General features: G+C 33.0%; 1 protein-coding gene across 1 annotated transcript in view; it reads left to right on the top strand.

Annotated features, from left to right (window-relative positions):
* LOC132101730 (Golgi apparatus protein 1-like) overlaps positions 1 to 13,494 on the top strand; it is a 34,058-nt gene continuing 20,564 nt past the window's right edge. Inside the window, exons 1-3 of the mRNA XM_059506904.1 lie at positions 1 to 382; positions 11,932 to 11,961; positions 13,325 to 13,411. Of these exons, the coding sequence (XP_059362887.1) occupies positions 56 to 382; positions 11,932 to 11,961; positions 13,325 to 13,411 (444 nt within the window). The 5' untranslated portion in view covers positions 1 to 55. The remainder of the gene's footprint in view (positions 383 to 11,931; positions 11,962 to 13,324; positions 13,412 to 13,494) is intronic.

The following is a 13,494-nucleotide window of genomic DNA, read 5'->3' as shown; positions in this document are numbered from 1 at the left end:
GTGAGTCTTCGGCGGCGGAGTGAGTGGAGCTCGGTTCAGCTGTTTGTGGTTGAAGATGGCGGCGTGTGGACGTGTTCAGCTGCTGCTGCTGCTCTTCATGTCTCTCTGCCTTCTCACCGTACAGGCTCTTAAACCTCTTCCAGGTTTCGGGAATGTCCATCCACCGGCTGCCGCCATGCACCAGCAGTTCAGAGCCGCGATACCGAATCCCGGGAATAACGCCGTCGCCGCCGCCGCATCCTCCGGTGCTCAGTCTAAAAGATCCACCGGCTGGAAGCTGGCAGAAGAGCAGGCCTGCCGGGACGACGTGACCCGGCTGTGTCCGAAACACACCTGGACAAATAACCTGTCCGTACTGGAATGCCTGCAGGACAAGAAGGAGGTGAGCAGCACCCTAATGATGATTGAGGAGTGTATATATAATATAATTTAATAATAATAATAATAACAGCAACAGTAAAAAATAATATACAACAATTTTAATAATTAACCTTATTTAGAATTTGAAATGCATAAATGTATTTTATTTAATTATAGGCTTAATAATTATATTAATCTATGTATTTAATATTTATAATTATAATAATGATAATATTTTAACTTAAAATAATTGATTTATTTAATTAACTTATTATGTAATTTATTATTGATAATAATATTTTTTTATTATTGTTGTTGTTTTTATTATTATTACTACTAGTACTATTATTATGATTAACTCCAGGTTTTACTTTCTTTCATTTGTCTTTGTGAATTTCAGACTGATAAGTGGAGAAGATACAAGCTTTCCAGATCTAAACTATATTGAAACATGTCAGTTTAATTATTATCTATGTATCTATTAATTTTTAGCTGAATTTAAAGACTCCATGAAATGTCTTCTTGAGTACAGTTGTGCCATGGAGGTCCATACATGATGAACGCTATCTTAGCCTTCCTGTTGATCTCAGTTTGGGTTTGTCAGGTCTGCTGCCAGATTGTTTTCAGCCAATCATTTGAGCTGTAAATACCATGTGACTAATTACAGGAAAATGACATCCTGAGGAAGATAATTGGCTCTCACAAGCTTGACTCTTGGAGTCTTTAATTGCAGGTGCATAACCTTGACCACAACATCTGAATTTCTTAGCAAATGTATATATAAGCATGCAAACGTTCTTATTTTTCTCTGGCTTTTATACAGCCGTACAAGCACAGACCTTTAATATGGATTGGACTAATTTAAGAACAAGCTTAAATCTTCTAACTAGATTTGTCTTTTGTAGTTTTCCATGCCGTGCTTGTTGACACAGTGACCTAGTTGTGCAGAAGAGGAAATTATTATAGGAGTAACTTTTGTTCAGACAGCAGATGCGCTGCGAGAAGTTTGATTTTTAGAATAAAAATGCATGATCAAATTCTTTCAAATAAACCAATAAAAGTAAAAAAAAAAAAAAAAAAAAAATCATTGAATTTACTAATTTTTTTTAAGGTAAGTGGTTGCACTTTATTTTAGCTACATTTAAATGAATAAATTCAGTTGACTAACTTAAAAAAAATAAAAATAATTAAATGTAGATTTTTTTTTTTCCAGTGTAATATGTTCAAAAATCTAACTAATGATCAAACAAAAGAAGAACTTTGAAACATTTATGAAGGACACCAAAATTGAGTGCTTTTCTGAATTTTTTTTTGTGTAATAAACAGACTAAACAAATCATTTTCCACTAAAAATTGGCTACTACACATGCAAAAAAACTATGGTTTATGACACTTGTTATTGGCGTGTTTTGATGCAGTGTATTTAAATATATGCAAATTAATTTGAACTCGAGAGCTTTTTCCTCATTGGGTAATATCTTTACACTTTACACAGTCTTTGCACAAACTATGTTTTGCTGCTCGCCTGTAATACAAGTCAGACTTACTACTCCTAATGCTCTTTACTGATATTATTTGGAGTTGGAGGTTGAAGTCCCTGGTTACTAAAAATGCAGCGCATGCATCTTTCTCATGTGTGTTCAACAGAAACAGGAAAGTCTGGCTTTATCTGTGCAGTAGATCTAAAATGTGTATGCATATTAAACATGTGCCATATTTCTTAAACATTTGTTTTCTGCTGTTTTGAGCTGCTCCTCCCTGACTTCTTGGCTCTGATGGCAAACCACTTTTCATCTGGCAAATACAAGGGACAAGGTTCATTTGCAGCTATAGACAAAGATTCATTTAGGCTGAAAAACATCTTAGAGCAGCAGTTTTCTCTACTAGACTTTTACAACCTCTTGAGCTTCTGTCTCTTATATCAGAGTCTCATGTTAAAATCCAGCTCTCATTACAGTCACAGCTTTAAACCTCTCTCTCTCTCTCTCTCTCTCTCTCTCTCTCTCTCTCTCCAGTAATTCACAGACTCAGGCCTCTCATTAGTGTTGAAGCGAGGTCTTGTTCTCTGGTCCGTGATAACTAATTTCAACACCTGAGGGACATTTCAGAAGGCGGTCTGTCTGAAACACGATTATTATGTGTGTCCCATTTAGGGTGTCAAATCTTTGTTTCGTTAGCCTTGAAATGCAATTGGATGTACGCTTCGAGTTCATTTCTTTTTAATCATCCTTTCCTGCCTCTGAAAATTAAAATGAGGGTGGCTGAATGTCTTGCTCTGATGTATTCGTGGTACTATGCTGGTATTAATTGGTCTAAATGCTGTCTAAAGTAAGCAGCATGCACACTTGGTGTGTAGCTTGTAGAGAATCGCTGAAATTTTTCCATCCATGCATCCACAAATGACAGTGATGCATTTACAAAAAAAAGTACAGTTGTACATTGTGTCTATATATATATATATATATATATTATATATATATAATTTTATCGTGGTAATATATATGTACAGTATTTATTTAATTAATTTTAATAATTAATAATAATTAATTTTTGGTGGTGATTGCAATGCAGTATACACACACACACACACACTGCTTTTTATTAATTTATTTTTCAGAATTGCAATACCTTTTGGACAAGTATCATGGTAGTGTATATATATGCATAGTGCTAATTTTATTTTTAATTAATTTTGTGTTTATTAATTACCGCAGTATGTTTTTTGGACAAGTATTGTAGTATTATAGTATTTATTAAACTTTTGTTTTGGGGACAGGGAGGTTGCAATACATTTTTGGACAAGTATAGTGACATTATATAATTTATATATGTATAGTATTTATTCATTTTATTGACTTTGGAGGTTTGCAATACAGTTTTGACAAATTGCATGGTAGTATATATAGTATTTATTTATTTTTGGGGAGGATTGCAGTTATTTTTAAGTGTTATGGTATTATGTGTGTAGTATTTATTTAATGTAGTTTTTTGTGGGGGGGGGGGGGGTTGCAATACATTTTTGGACAAGTATAGCTGTATTATATATGAATAGTATTTATTTATTTCTTATTACAGTTTTAGGTGGATTGCAATACACTTTTGGACAAGAAGTACATACACTATACTATTTATTTATTTGGAATTGCAATAGTTTTTTTAACAAGTGACTTAATATATAAGTATAATATGCATAGTAATCCACTACAAGCTTTCAAGCCAATAGCAACCCACTGGTTTTGGCAATGGCAGCAGATAGAAGATGATAATTATGCTAGCATGAATGAAACATCAAGACAAGCTGTATACTCGTCTCGCAGTCTCTCCTTCTGCACTGCATGCCAAATTTCATTTGCCTGCGAATGGTTGCTTCAGCAGTCCTGACTGTGGCTCTAATTATTGGGATAATTGCTTTGCAGAGGCTCGGTAACAGCTGTGGCAGTCTGAAGAGGTAAATGATGTCCATAAATCTCTTCTCCTTCTCCATCTCCCTGAGGTCAGACCCCTCCGGGTCAGTCTTTTTTGCGAACAAACCCTTGCAAACGCTCGAAGGCGGGAGGTAAGGTAATCGTGACACAGCTGCAGCATGTCTGTCTTACTTTAATTTGCATTTTTAGCAGGTTCCTCTACTGGTGGGACGCCTCGGTGGGTTTGTTGTAAACGAAGCAGCTAGCGTGACTGATATGAGACACTCCCGCGGGAATCCGGGGCTGAGATCCTGATAAAGTAAACCAAAGAGCTTAACTCTTAGTTAAACATTTGTTTGATATGAGTGAAAAAGGCAGATAAGCTATTGTCTTTGCATTTTTCAGACTTAACGTAAGATAACATGTTTTTTGTTTGTGTATGTTTTTGTTGGCTGTAAAGCTGTTCGTGTGGAAATATCAGTCTGAGACTCTAATGAATCTAAAATGAAGTGGAATGAACTCATTTGGTGCACTGCTGATTGGGAAACTGCATGTTTTATGGCTTTGACAGCTCTTTAAGACGCCATAGCGTGATGTTGATGTTGGCAGATGGTTACTTGTTCAGATAAAAAGTAATGTGTTAACAGAAAAGAAAGGAGTAAGTTATAACTCTAAAAATCACAAAGGAAAAAAAAGAAATTATATTTTATGTAAAAAAGGATACCCGTTTACCCGTGACCAATATGACATAATTTTCACGTCAATTGGAAATGTTTTCTGATTTCTCATTAATGCGTATGTGCAAGTTTATTGTATTTAATTATCCTCAATTGTGATTCTTAATAGATTTTCATTTCTCTAATTTAGTATTTTTATTGAAATCAGCCTAAATAAAGGCAATTTAACAAATACTATCCTAATGTATTTTACAAATATTTTAAGATTTTTTTAAATTATAATTTACATTACATAAATCACATTATTTCAGTTAGATTTGGTTGGAAAATGTGATTATTATACTGCAAAAATTGACAATAATGACTCTTAAATCCAGTTTTTTTTTTCTTCCTCTTATTGCAGTGAGATATTTTTTTTAAATTTCATATAGAAATTTCATAGAGATTTTCTTGCATTATTGCATTATCACAAAAAGATTTGGGTGGTAAAATCTGATTCATTGTAATACAAAATAATTGCAATAATGGTTCTAAAAATAGGTTTATATTCTTTTTCTTTCATTAGAATTTTGTGATTTTTTTTTTCGTTTTTGCATTATTACAATAAGATTTGGGTGGGAAAATGCAAGTACTTGTAATGCAATAATTCATTTTCTTGTTGCTTTTTTCTTTCTGTGGATTTTCGGGATGAAATATGACTCAGACATGTTCTTGACAGGTTTCATAAGATTCACTTTGTAATTGTTGAGGGTCAGTGTTGAATAATTGCTTTCATTTTGACTAATGGTGCAGAAATCCTGTAATGGCTTGAACAAAGGCTGGTAACTGACAGCTATTGTCAGAGGAAAAGCTATCAGATATCATCGTTTTGATTCTGACTGTCAGTATCGAATGTGTTGCAATCATAAAAATGAGCTTGCAGGACTGCAATCATCTGGCTGTTCTTCAGCCAGTCTTTTTTCAGTTGTCAGCATCAATCGAAGGCGTGACATGTTTTTGACCTCTCAACTGATGTTTGGTTAACTTTTGTAGCTTTTTGATGAAAAACTATTTAGAATTGCCAGCCAATCTTTGTCTTCCCTGGTTCCCTGGCTGCTATTCTATATATACGTTTGATCCAGTAATTTAACAGACTCAAAGCATTATTAAAATAGAAGTCATGGGCCTTTTCTGTCATGGGCCTTTTCTTTTCAAGTGCTAGAAAGAATTTAAGTCTGATGTGAAGATTATTATACAGTGTTACTTTCAATTCTTTGAACTTTGAAAAATAAACATCCTACAATCTGTTTCCATCGTGTTAGCTTTGTCACATAAAAGATTTAGCAAGACAATGAGGAACGTCTGTTCTTGTTTACCTCTGTAGTGTAAGAACAGGTGGAAAGCGTGTAGCACTCTAAATGATTTTTAGAATTTTTTCATGTCTTCGTGTACATGCAATATCACTGACAGGCAATCCATTTGTGTGTGTATATAATATATATTTATATTTGCAAAGACACAACTCAGTTTTTATAAATTTTCTTATTTTTTATTGTGTTGTCATGTTTTTATTGTGTGTGTGTGTGTGTGTTTAGTTTTTTTTTTTTTTTTTTAGTTCTTATTTAAACAAAACAACCGAGCTGCAGTTTGATTGATATTAATTGGAATGTGGGATAAAAATGTAAAAATTAAACTGTAGTTATCTGTTTTTGCAAATTAACTCTTTATATATTTGTATATTAGTGCTGTCAAATGATTAATCACAATTCATTGCATCCAAAATAAAAGCTTTTGTTTACATAATAGATGTGTATGTACTGTGTTTATTTATTATGTCTACTCTATATAAATACACACACATGCATGTATATAATTCAGAAAAATATTTTGTTTATATATTAAATATATTTATATACAATGTAAATTAAATGAATATAAATATATGCATATAGATACTTGTAAATATTATAAATAGTATTTACTGTGTGTGTGTATTTATATATAAACATAAATATACACAGTACTACACACATATTATGTAAACAAAACCTTTTATTTGGATGCGATTTAATCATTATCAATATTGATCATTAATATTACACAACAAAATGTTGACACAAATTAACAGCATAATTATGCGTAAAAATGCATGATAATGTAATACACACACACAACATATTTCGATTTATAATGTAGTATATACACTATAAATAGATAATTATTAATTAATACACATAATTACCATAATCGCATATTCAGTCGTATTTTTTTTTAATTTGAGTCAGTGAAACAAACTAGGTTTTGAAAAAAAAAACCTGACAAAATACTTGTGAAGGCTAGCCACAACATTTTTGCATAAGAATTTATATTGTACTATAATTGATAAAACAGTCTATCTGATTTACTAGCATGCACATGATTTTATTTTGGGTCTTTATATGCAGTCTCGTTGTCTGTTGCTATTTACAGTGGCAAGTTGAACATTTGTTTTGTCTGTGCAATGGTGTCTGATTGCAATGATGACATTTAAATTTTTTGTTGCATAAACATTCAGCTTGTCTTGATTAATGAACAGCATACCTAAGCCTTCATTTGTATATTTTAATGTAATGTTTTCTTTTTTTTCCTGCAAGTTAATAAAGAGAATGAGGGACCTGCTCTTTCTCACTCAGAATACAGATAAGCTCCCTGTAGAATCCCTCACTCTGTTTCCCTGTGTTATCTCCACTTTCACTGTCACACATGAGGACGGATGCTTTATTCACTGAACAGTAACCAGAGCCCGTTACAGAGGCAAACAGGCGCTGGGTCGTCCTCTCTCAGTTTTTCATATCTTTCAGAGTCGTGCTGTGATTATTGCACTTGGCAGGCCGTTAAGTGGTTGTGCTACAGCATATACTGTTAAACAAACGCATTACAACTGTTCCCACTGTGTCTGCTTCTCCTCTGACAGTGACTGCACTGCACACAGTCTGTTTAGATCTGCAGAAATGCTTTCAAATAAAGTAACAGGAATATAACAGGTTCAGTACATGTTAAGCTCAAGGACATAATTTACAGCATAATGTTTTTAACCAAAAAAGATTATCTTTAAAAAAGCAAAAATCTAGTTTACAATAGTGTTATTTTAGTAATATTTATACAGTTTTATATTATTAATACTGTTATGTTTTTTATTAATAGTTTTAAATAGCTTTTATTTTTATGTTTTCAGTTTTTATTTTGCTTTATATAATTATAATGTAAATTTGTACATTTATTTATCTTATATATATATATATATATATATATATATATATATATATATATTCCTATTTAGGTTTAATTTATTTTTATTTAAGTGTACATTTTGTATTATTTCCATGCAATAATTCTAGTGCTTGAACTTAAATGTGTTTTAATTAGTTGCCAAAGAAAGCAAGGTTTGGTTTTTCATCTTATGTTTGAAATGTATTTTATTCCAGCTTTATTTAAATTAACAGATGTTTTTAATATAGTTGTAGGTTTAGTTAATAATAACTCTGATTGACAGTGACAATGGAAGTAAAGGGAAGTTAGTGTTAAAATATAGCATTAAAACAGCCATATAATCTAAACATATTCATTTTTTAGTGTGAAATCACTTATTAAGCTAAATTATATTCAGTTTTACAATTTGGCAACGGGATGGCAAAAATGCTTTTAATGCCACTTTTAATGCTTTACTGTAACCTCAAACAAGGGATGAGTGAAAATTAATTTATGGTAATCAGCATTATAATTGCAAAGAGTTTTCAGAATCGTTTGAATTTCATAATCCAGTGCAAACAATCACTGCTCTGCACTCCTACGTGAAATGTCTTTAAAAAGGAGAAACTTCACTTCTGATCACACAATCACTGTTGATATGAATATTTCATGTGGAGTGAGTGCAGGAGGTGGTTTTCTGAGAGGTGAAAAGGTGCTGGAGGTAGTAATGCAGATATGATTGTAATGCACTTGGGTTTCTCTGAAGGCAGAGATTTCAAGGCTGGTGTCGTGAAGTCACTCATCTGTGCATGAATGAGGTGAGCGCGTGCTTAATGTGTCTACTGCGAGCAAATCCCTGACAGAGTGAAGCTTCACCTTTTTATCGGGTTTCAACCTGACTGAAGCTGGGTCTTGTTGACGATGATTCACCCGTGGCTTGTTTTCATCTTAATTCTTCTGACAAATCCAGAGCCGGTGCTGTCAGTGTCACACAGAGCAGCGATTTCTGTTAATTTACCAGAACATGCTAAAAGAAGTGAATTAAGTGCTGTATACCTTGTCAGAAAATAAATATCTGTATGATTTTTGCGAGGCGATGAGTACACAATCAGATTCAGTCAGAGCAAGAATATGTTTGTTTATAATGTGCATGGTAGTCATTTAAAGCTTATGTCATTATATATCCAAATGTTAAAATATAACAAATAGACTCGGATCTGAAACCATGCTTTGCAGCTGCACTACCTGTGATGATGTTTGTAGGAAAAGAAGACATGCACTTATAAGACACTTCAAAATATATACTAAGTCATTTTTTTTTAAAGGAATTAATATTTTTATGGATGCATTAGAAATTAGATTTTTTTTTTTTTTTTTTTACATGCTGTACTTTTGAACTTATGTTATGCTGAAATGTATCTTTGGTCACAGGAATAAATTACATTTATAATAGCAACTGTTTTAATAATATTCCTATTTTTGATCAAGTAAATGTAGCCTTGGTGAATGTAAGAGACTTTTTTCAAAAGTATTAACTGGCTTAAACTAGTTAAACATTCTTTACTTAAGAAGGAAGTTTGGAAAAATACTTTGTCCCTATTTCATCCAGAATTAATAAAGAGTTGGACTTTGGTTATTGTTTTTCATTTTATTTCTTTTGAAAGTCATAAGAAAGCTCTTATTAGGGTGTGAGCTGTGTAAAACCTTAAAGTAAGATGTATGACCAAAAACAGGAGCTCCTAAAAAGTTTGCATTCACAGATGTTTACGAGCCGAAAATTAATGTGCGTTATGGCCAAAAATGATCCATTGGTTTATAACATTTCCTCCCACTTCTTAATGAAACGGACTGACCTACAACAAGCTTTAGAAGGTAAATTATATTCTTCGCATAGAGACCATTGACATTTCAACTGTTCCACCTCTGATTGCTGTGTGATCCAAAACACATGCCTTGATATTTTTATTTCTTTAATAAAACACAGGATACATGAAACAAATGATCTGAAAAAGAAAAAGTCACTAAAGATTGATGTCGCTAATATAAACTGTAGTGATTTTACTGTAGGTCCAACAAGCAAATCCCAACGGACTTCTGTGAACTCTTGTGAGCGATGATACAAACTCTATATCGATTTCAATTCCTTATTGAGCTGGTTTATTGAGCCAAAGCGTCCAAATTCAACCTTTAGCACATTAATACAGGAAAGCAAGCAATGTGTAATCTCACAGAATCCATGTACCCCCCGGCCGGCCTGGAATCACAGAGCCCTGACATACAAATAGAAATATCCTGTTCTGGCTGGCGACAAGGAACCAGATGATTGATCTGGGTGTGGTTCCTGAGCTCAAATATCGGCCTGTTCCTATTTAGGGCCTGTGCTGTGTTATGTGCTCCTGCTGTGATATCATCTTCACATCCCCTTCGAGAACACTGACCATGAATCTGTTTGGTTGTTTTATGTGGGGTACTAGTGTTGTCAGCTGTTTAGTTTAGAGCTATGAAGATTTTCTACATGTTTCTTTATTTTTAATGCATGAATTCCAATGGGAAGACCCCTAAAATCAAGAGGAAAAACATAAAAAATGAATTTAATGAAATACTGCCATGCTAATAATTGAAAGTTATCTATCAATTTTAAACTGTATATATTTATATACATTTTATATAAAAGTATATAAACATTTAAACAAATCAGTCTATTCTACATTTATACATTTTGGATTAAAAAATACGAGTTAGTATTGCACAGTGCATAGGATTGTGTCATTTACCCTTTTTTGGTTTGTTTTAGTTTTTTGTAGTTTTTTTCATGTTTTGTTTTGTTTCATGTTTTGTGTTTTGATGTGTTTTTTGTTTTGTGTTTGGTTGTTTTTTTGTTTTGTTTTGTTTTGTGTTTTGTTGTGTTGTTTTGTGTTGTTTTATGTAAATGTGTTTTATTTTATAATATATCTATATTTGTGCCTTTAAAATTGGCATGAAATATGACTTGTACATGTTTTTGACTGGGTTTGCAAGATTCACTGTAATGTTGTCTCTTATGATGCTTTTTAAATGTCAGCTTATGAATCCCGTTTAAATCCAGGAGCACATGCTCAGTCATCAGTCTATGCACCAGGCATTTTTACTTAAATATTTTTGCTTTGTACAGTTTACATTTTAAGATTTATATAAAAGCGCATGTTTTAATCTCCACTAACTTTGTAACATTAAACATGTTGTTTTGTGTCCACACTAGCAAAATATCTTTGCTTTGATGTTCATCTCATCAAGGGCAGCTGAAGGATGATACATTATTGTCAAGCCATTGTTAGGGCGTTGTATGTGAATGTGCATTGATTTTTGCCTGTTTGACTATGTTGTTGTCGTCCCCTGAGAATTGCTAATTGCATTTTCATGCTCTATGAGTCACTCAGCAGTTGTTTACTGTGCTAGGTTAGAGACTGTGCTTATTGACAGTTAGCAGTCAGGGGTCTAACCCAGCCAGAATGAGAAGAAACAGACAGGCTGCTGAAAGGATGAGGAAAACTAAAGATTTGATAGGTCACAAGGCATTCTGTTTATCTGCTTGAATTATTAAGAGACTATTCTTTTCTCATAGCTGATACTGTATCAAATGTTTCAGTATGATAGGAACTGTAATTCATATTTTATTGTTTAACTTTTTTTTATAATGCTGTTTTCTGGCATGTTTGTTTATTTTATTTGTAAAACAATATGTTTGTATCGAAAGATGTAGTACTCTGGCATATAACCAAAACTGTTGTTTGTTTAATCTGTTTTTGTTATTTTTATCATAGTAGAAAAAAAATAATCTATTTCATAAACTTAGGATTTAAAAAATATATCACTGGTTAATATTTGCCAGTGTATTGGATTGTCATTACTGTCATCAGCTTTTACATTTATTTTTACGATATTTATAAATAAAATCAGACAGTCTTTTCTATATCATATTTTCAAATGTATCAGTATTGGTTGATATTGGAAAGTCTGGAAACATTTTTTATTTTATTAATTTGGTATTTTAAAACTGTATCAGTATTGGCTGACATCGAACAATTTAATTTAATTTAGTTATTTCATTTTTTTTGTATAATAATATTGTTCATTGTATTATTATATTTACACATTTGTTGTTGTTGTATTTACCTCCCTTGCCAGTAATTGGCATGATTAACAATTACAATTCTCAGAGCATAAACGTCATTCAGAATGAATAAGGAGTAGGAAATGAAGTGAAAATTAAAAAATTATGAATTCCCTCTCTCTTTCTTTTACAGGACACCGAGATTGCTGCAGACTGCAACCATGTAAGTACTCAAAAATAATAACCATCATCGACATGACTCATCTTCACAGCTCCACACATCTTTAGGGTGATGTTCTCGGTTTTCAAGACCCTCTGCGTGTGCTCCATTCTTTCAGAACGATTCTTTGTAGGTTTACGAGAGAATGCGTCAGTAGGATTTAGAGACCAGTAACATCAGCAAGTAATTTCAGAAGAATAATGGCCTAATCACCATCTAATGATGGCTGCAGCCCGCAGTTAATTTGGTGGGGTCCCGAGAGAGGTATCTGTTTCTGATCTTCTTTGATGTTCTCATTAAGGCCGCAGCGCGAGACCTGGTCCACAAATCAGAAACCAGGAAAATTTAGGCGTATGATTCAGGCCTGAGTTACCCGTCTCATTACGCAAGACTCATAGTTGAGCAATAATTAAGATAAAGAAATTATTCTTGCGGTTTTGAAACTTACATTTATCAGCACTTTTAGTTAGTGTCACTGTTAATGTGCAATCACATTACAGAGAGCTTGCGAGCTGTGGAGTGTGAGACAGTAACTACAAGGCCATTTACTTCAACTGACATCTGTTTGTTTCGAAGAGAAAGTTTCATTTTTGAAATCAGCTACTTTCTGTTGAGCAGTTACTTCCTGCTCAAACCATAAAACAAAGAAAGCATTACATCCTTTTAACTGCATTGCCAGACTTGACCTTGGCAAACGTCATGACTCCACAAAACTAGAGGTTCTTCTGAAAGCACTGACTTGAAGGAATAATTCACTTGAACATTACGATTGTCATTATTAACCTGTACAGCGGAACACGACAGAGAGAAATTGTGAATTGAAACTCATTACGCAAGACTCATCTTTTTCGCCTGCACTTAACCAACTAACACTAGCACTTTTCCTTTTCTTGTCTTTTAATTAAAAAAAAAAAACCTACCTAAGCGTTCTATACTAGACTAACTGAGACTTGTCATGGCACTTGTATACTGTTGTTGTTCTCTTGTTGACCTGACTGCTTCTATTGTTCTCATTTGTAAGTCGCTTTGGATAAAAGCGTCTGCTAAATGATTAAATGTAAATGTAAACTTTCAAGCTTCAAAAAATGCAAAATCATCATAAAAGTCACGCATGCTACTGCTCTATTTCAGGTCTTCTGAAGTCATACAATAGCTTTGTGTGAAAAACAGATTGAAATGTACATCTTTATTTGGTGATAATCATTCTTTACAGTGAGCTGAAATGATCCGATTCATAAATGAACCATTTATACCTGTGAACCGAATTAAAAGATTCATTGAAAAGATCACACTCGAATGAATTAACAAACACCAAAGTCACTTTATGTATATTTCTAATGTATTATATTTTTAATAATGTTGCCAGCTGTTGTGGAACTACAAGCTGAATCTGACCACAGATCCGAAGTTTGAGTCCGTGGCGCTGGAAGTGTGTACGAGCACCATGCTAGAGGTCAGTTTCTGCTTTTTGGAAATTATTTTTATTAAATCTTTTTTTATTAAATTGTGTTATTATAATGTATAAATTAGTTTAAT

Source organism: Carassius carassius, chromosome 23 (genome assembly GCF_963082965.1).
Source record: "Carassius carassius chromosome 23, fCarCar2.1, whole genome shotgun sequence".
Classification (NCBI taxonomy): Eukaryota; Metazoa; Chordata; class Actinopteri; order Cypriniformes; family Cyprinidae; genus Carassius; species Carassius carassius.
This window is presented reverse-complemented; position numbering and strand designations above follow the sequence as displayed.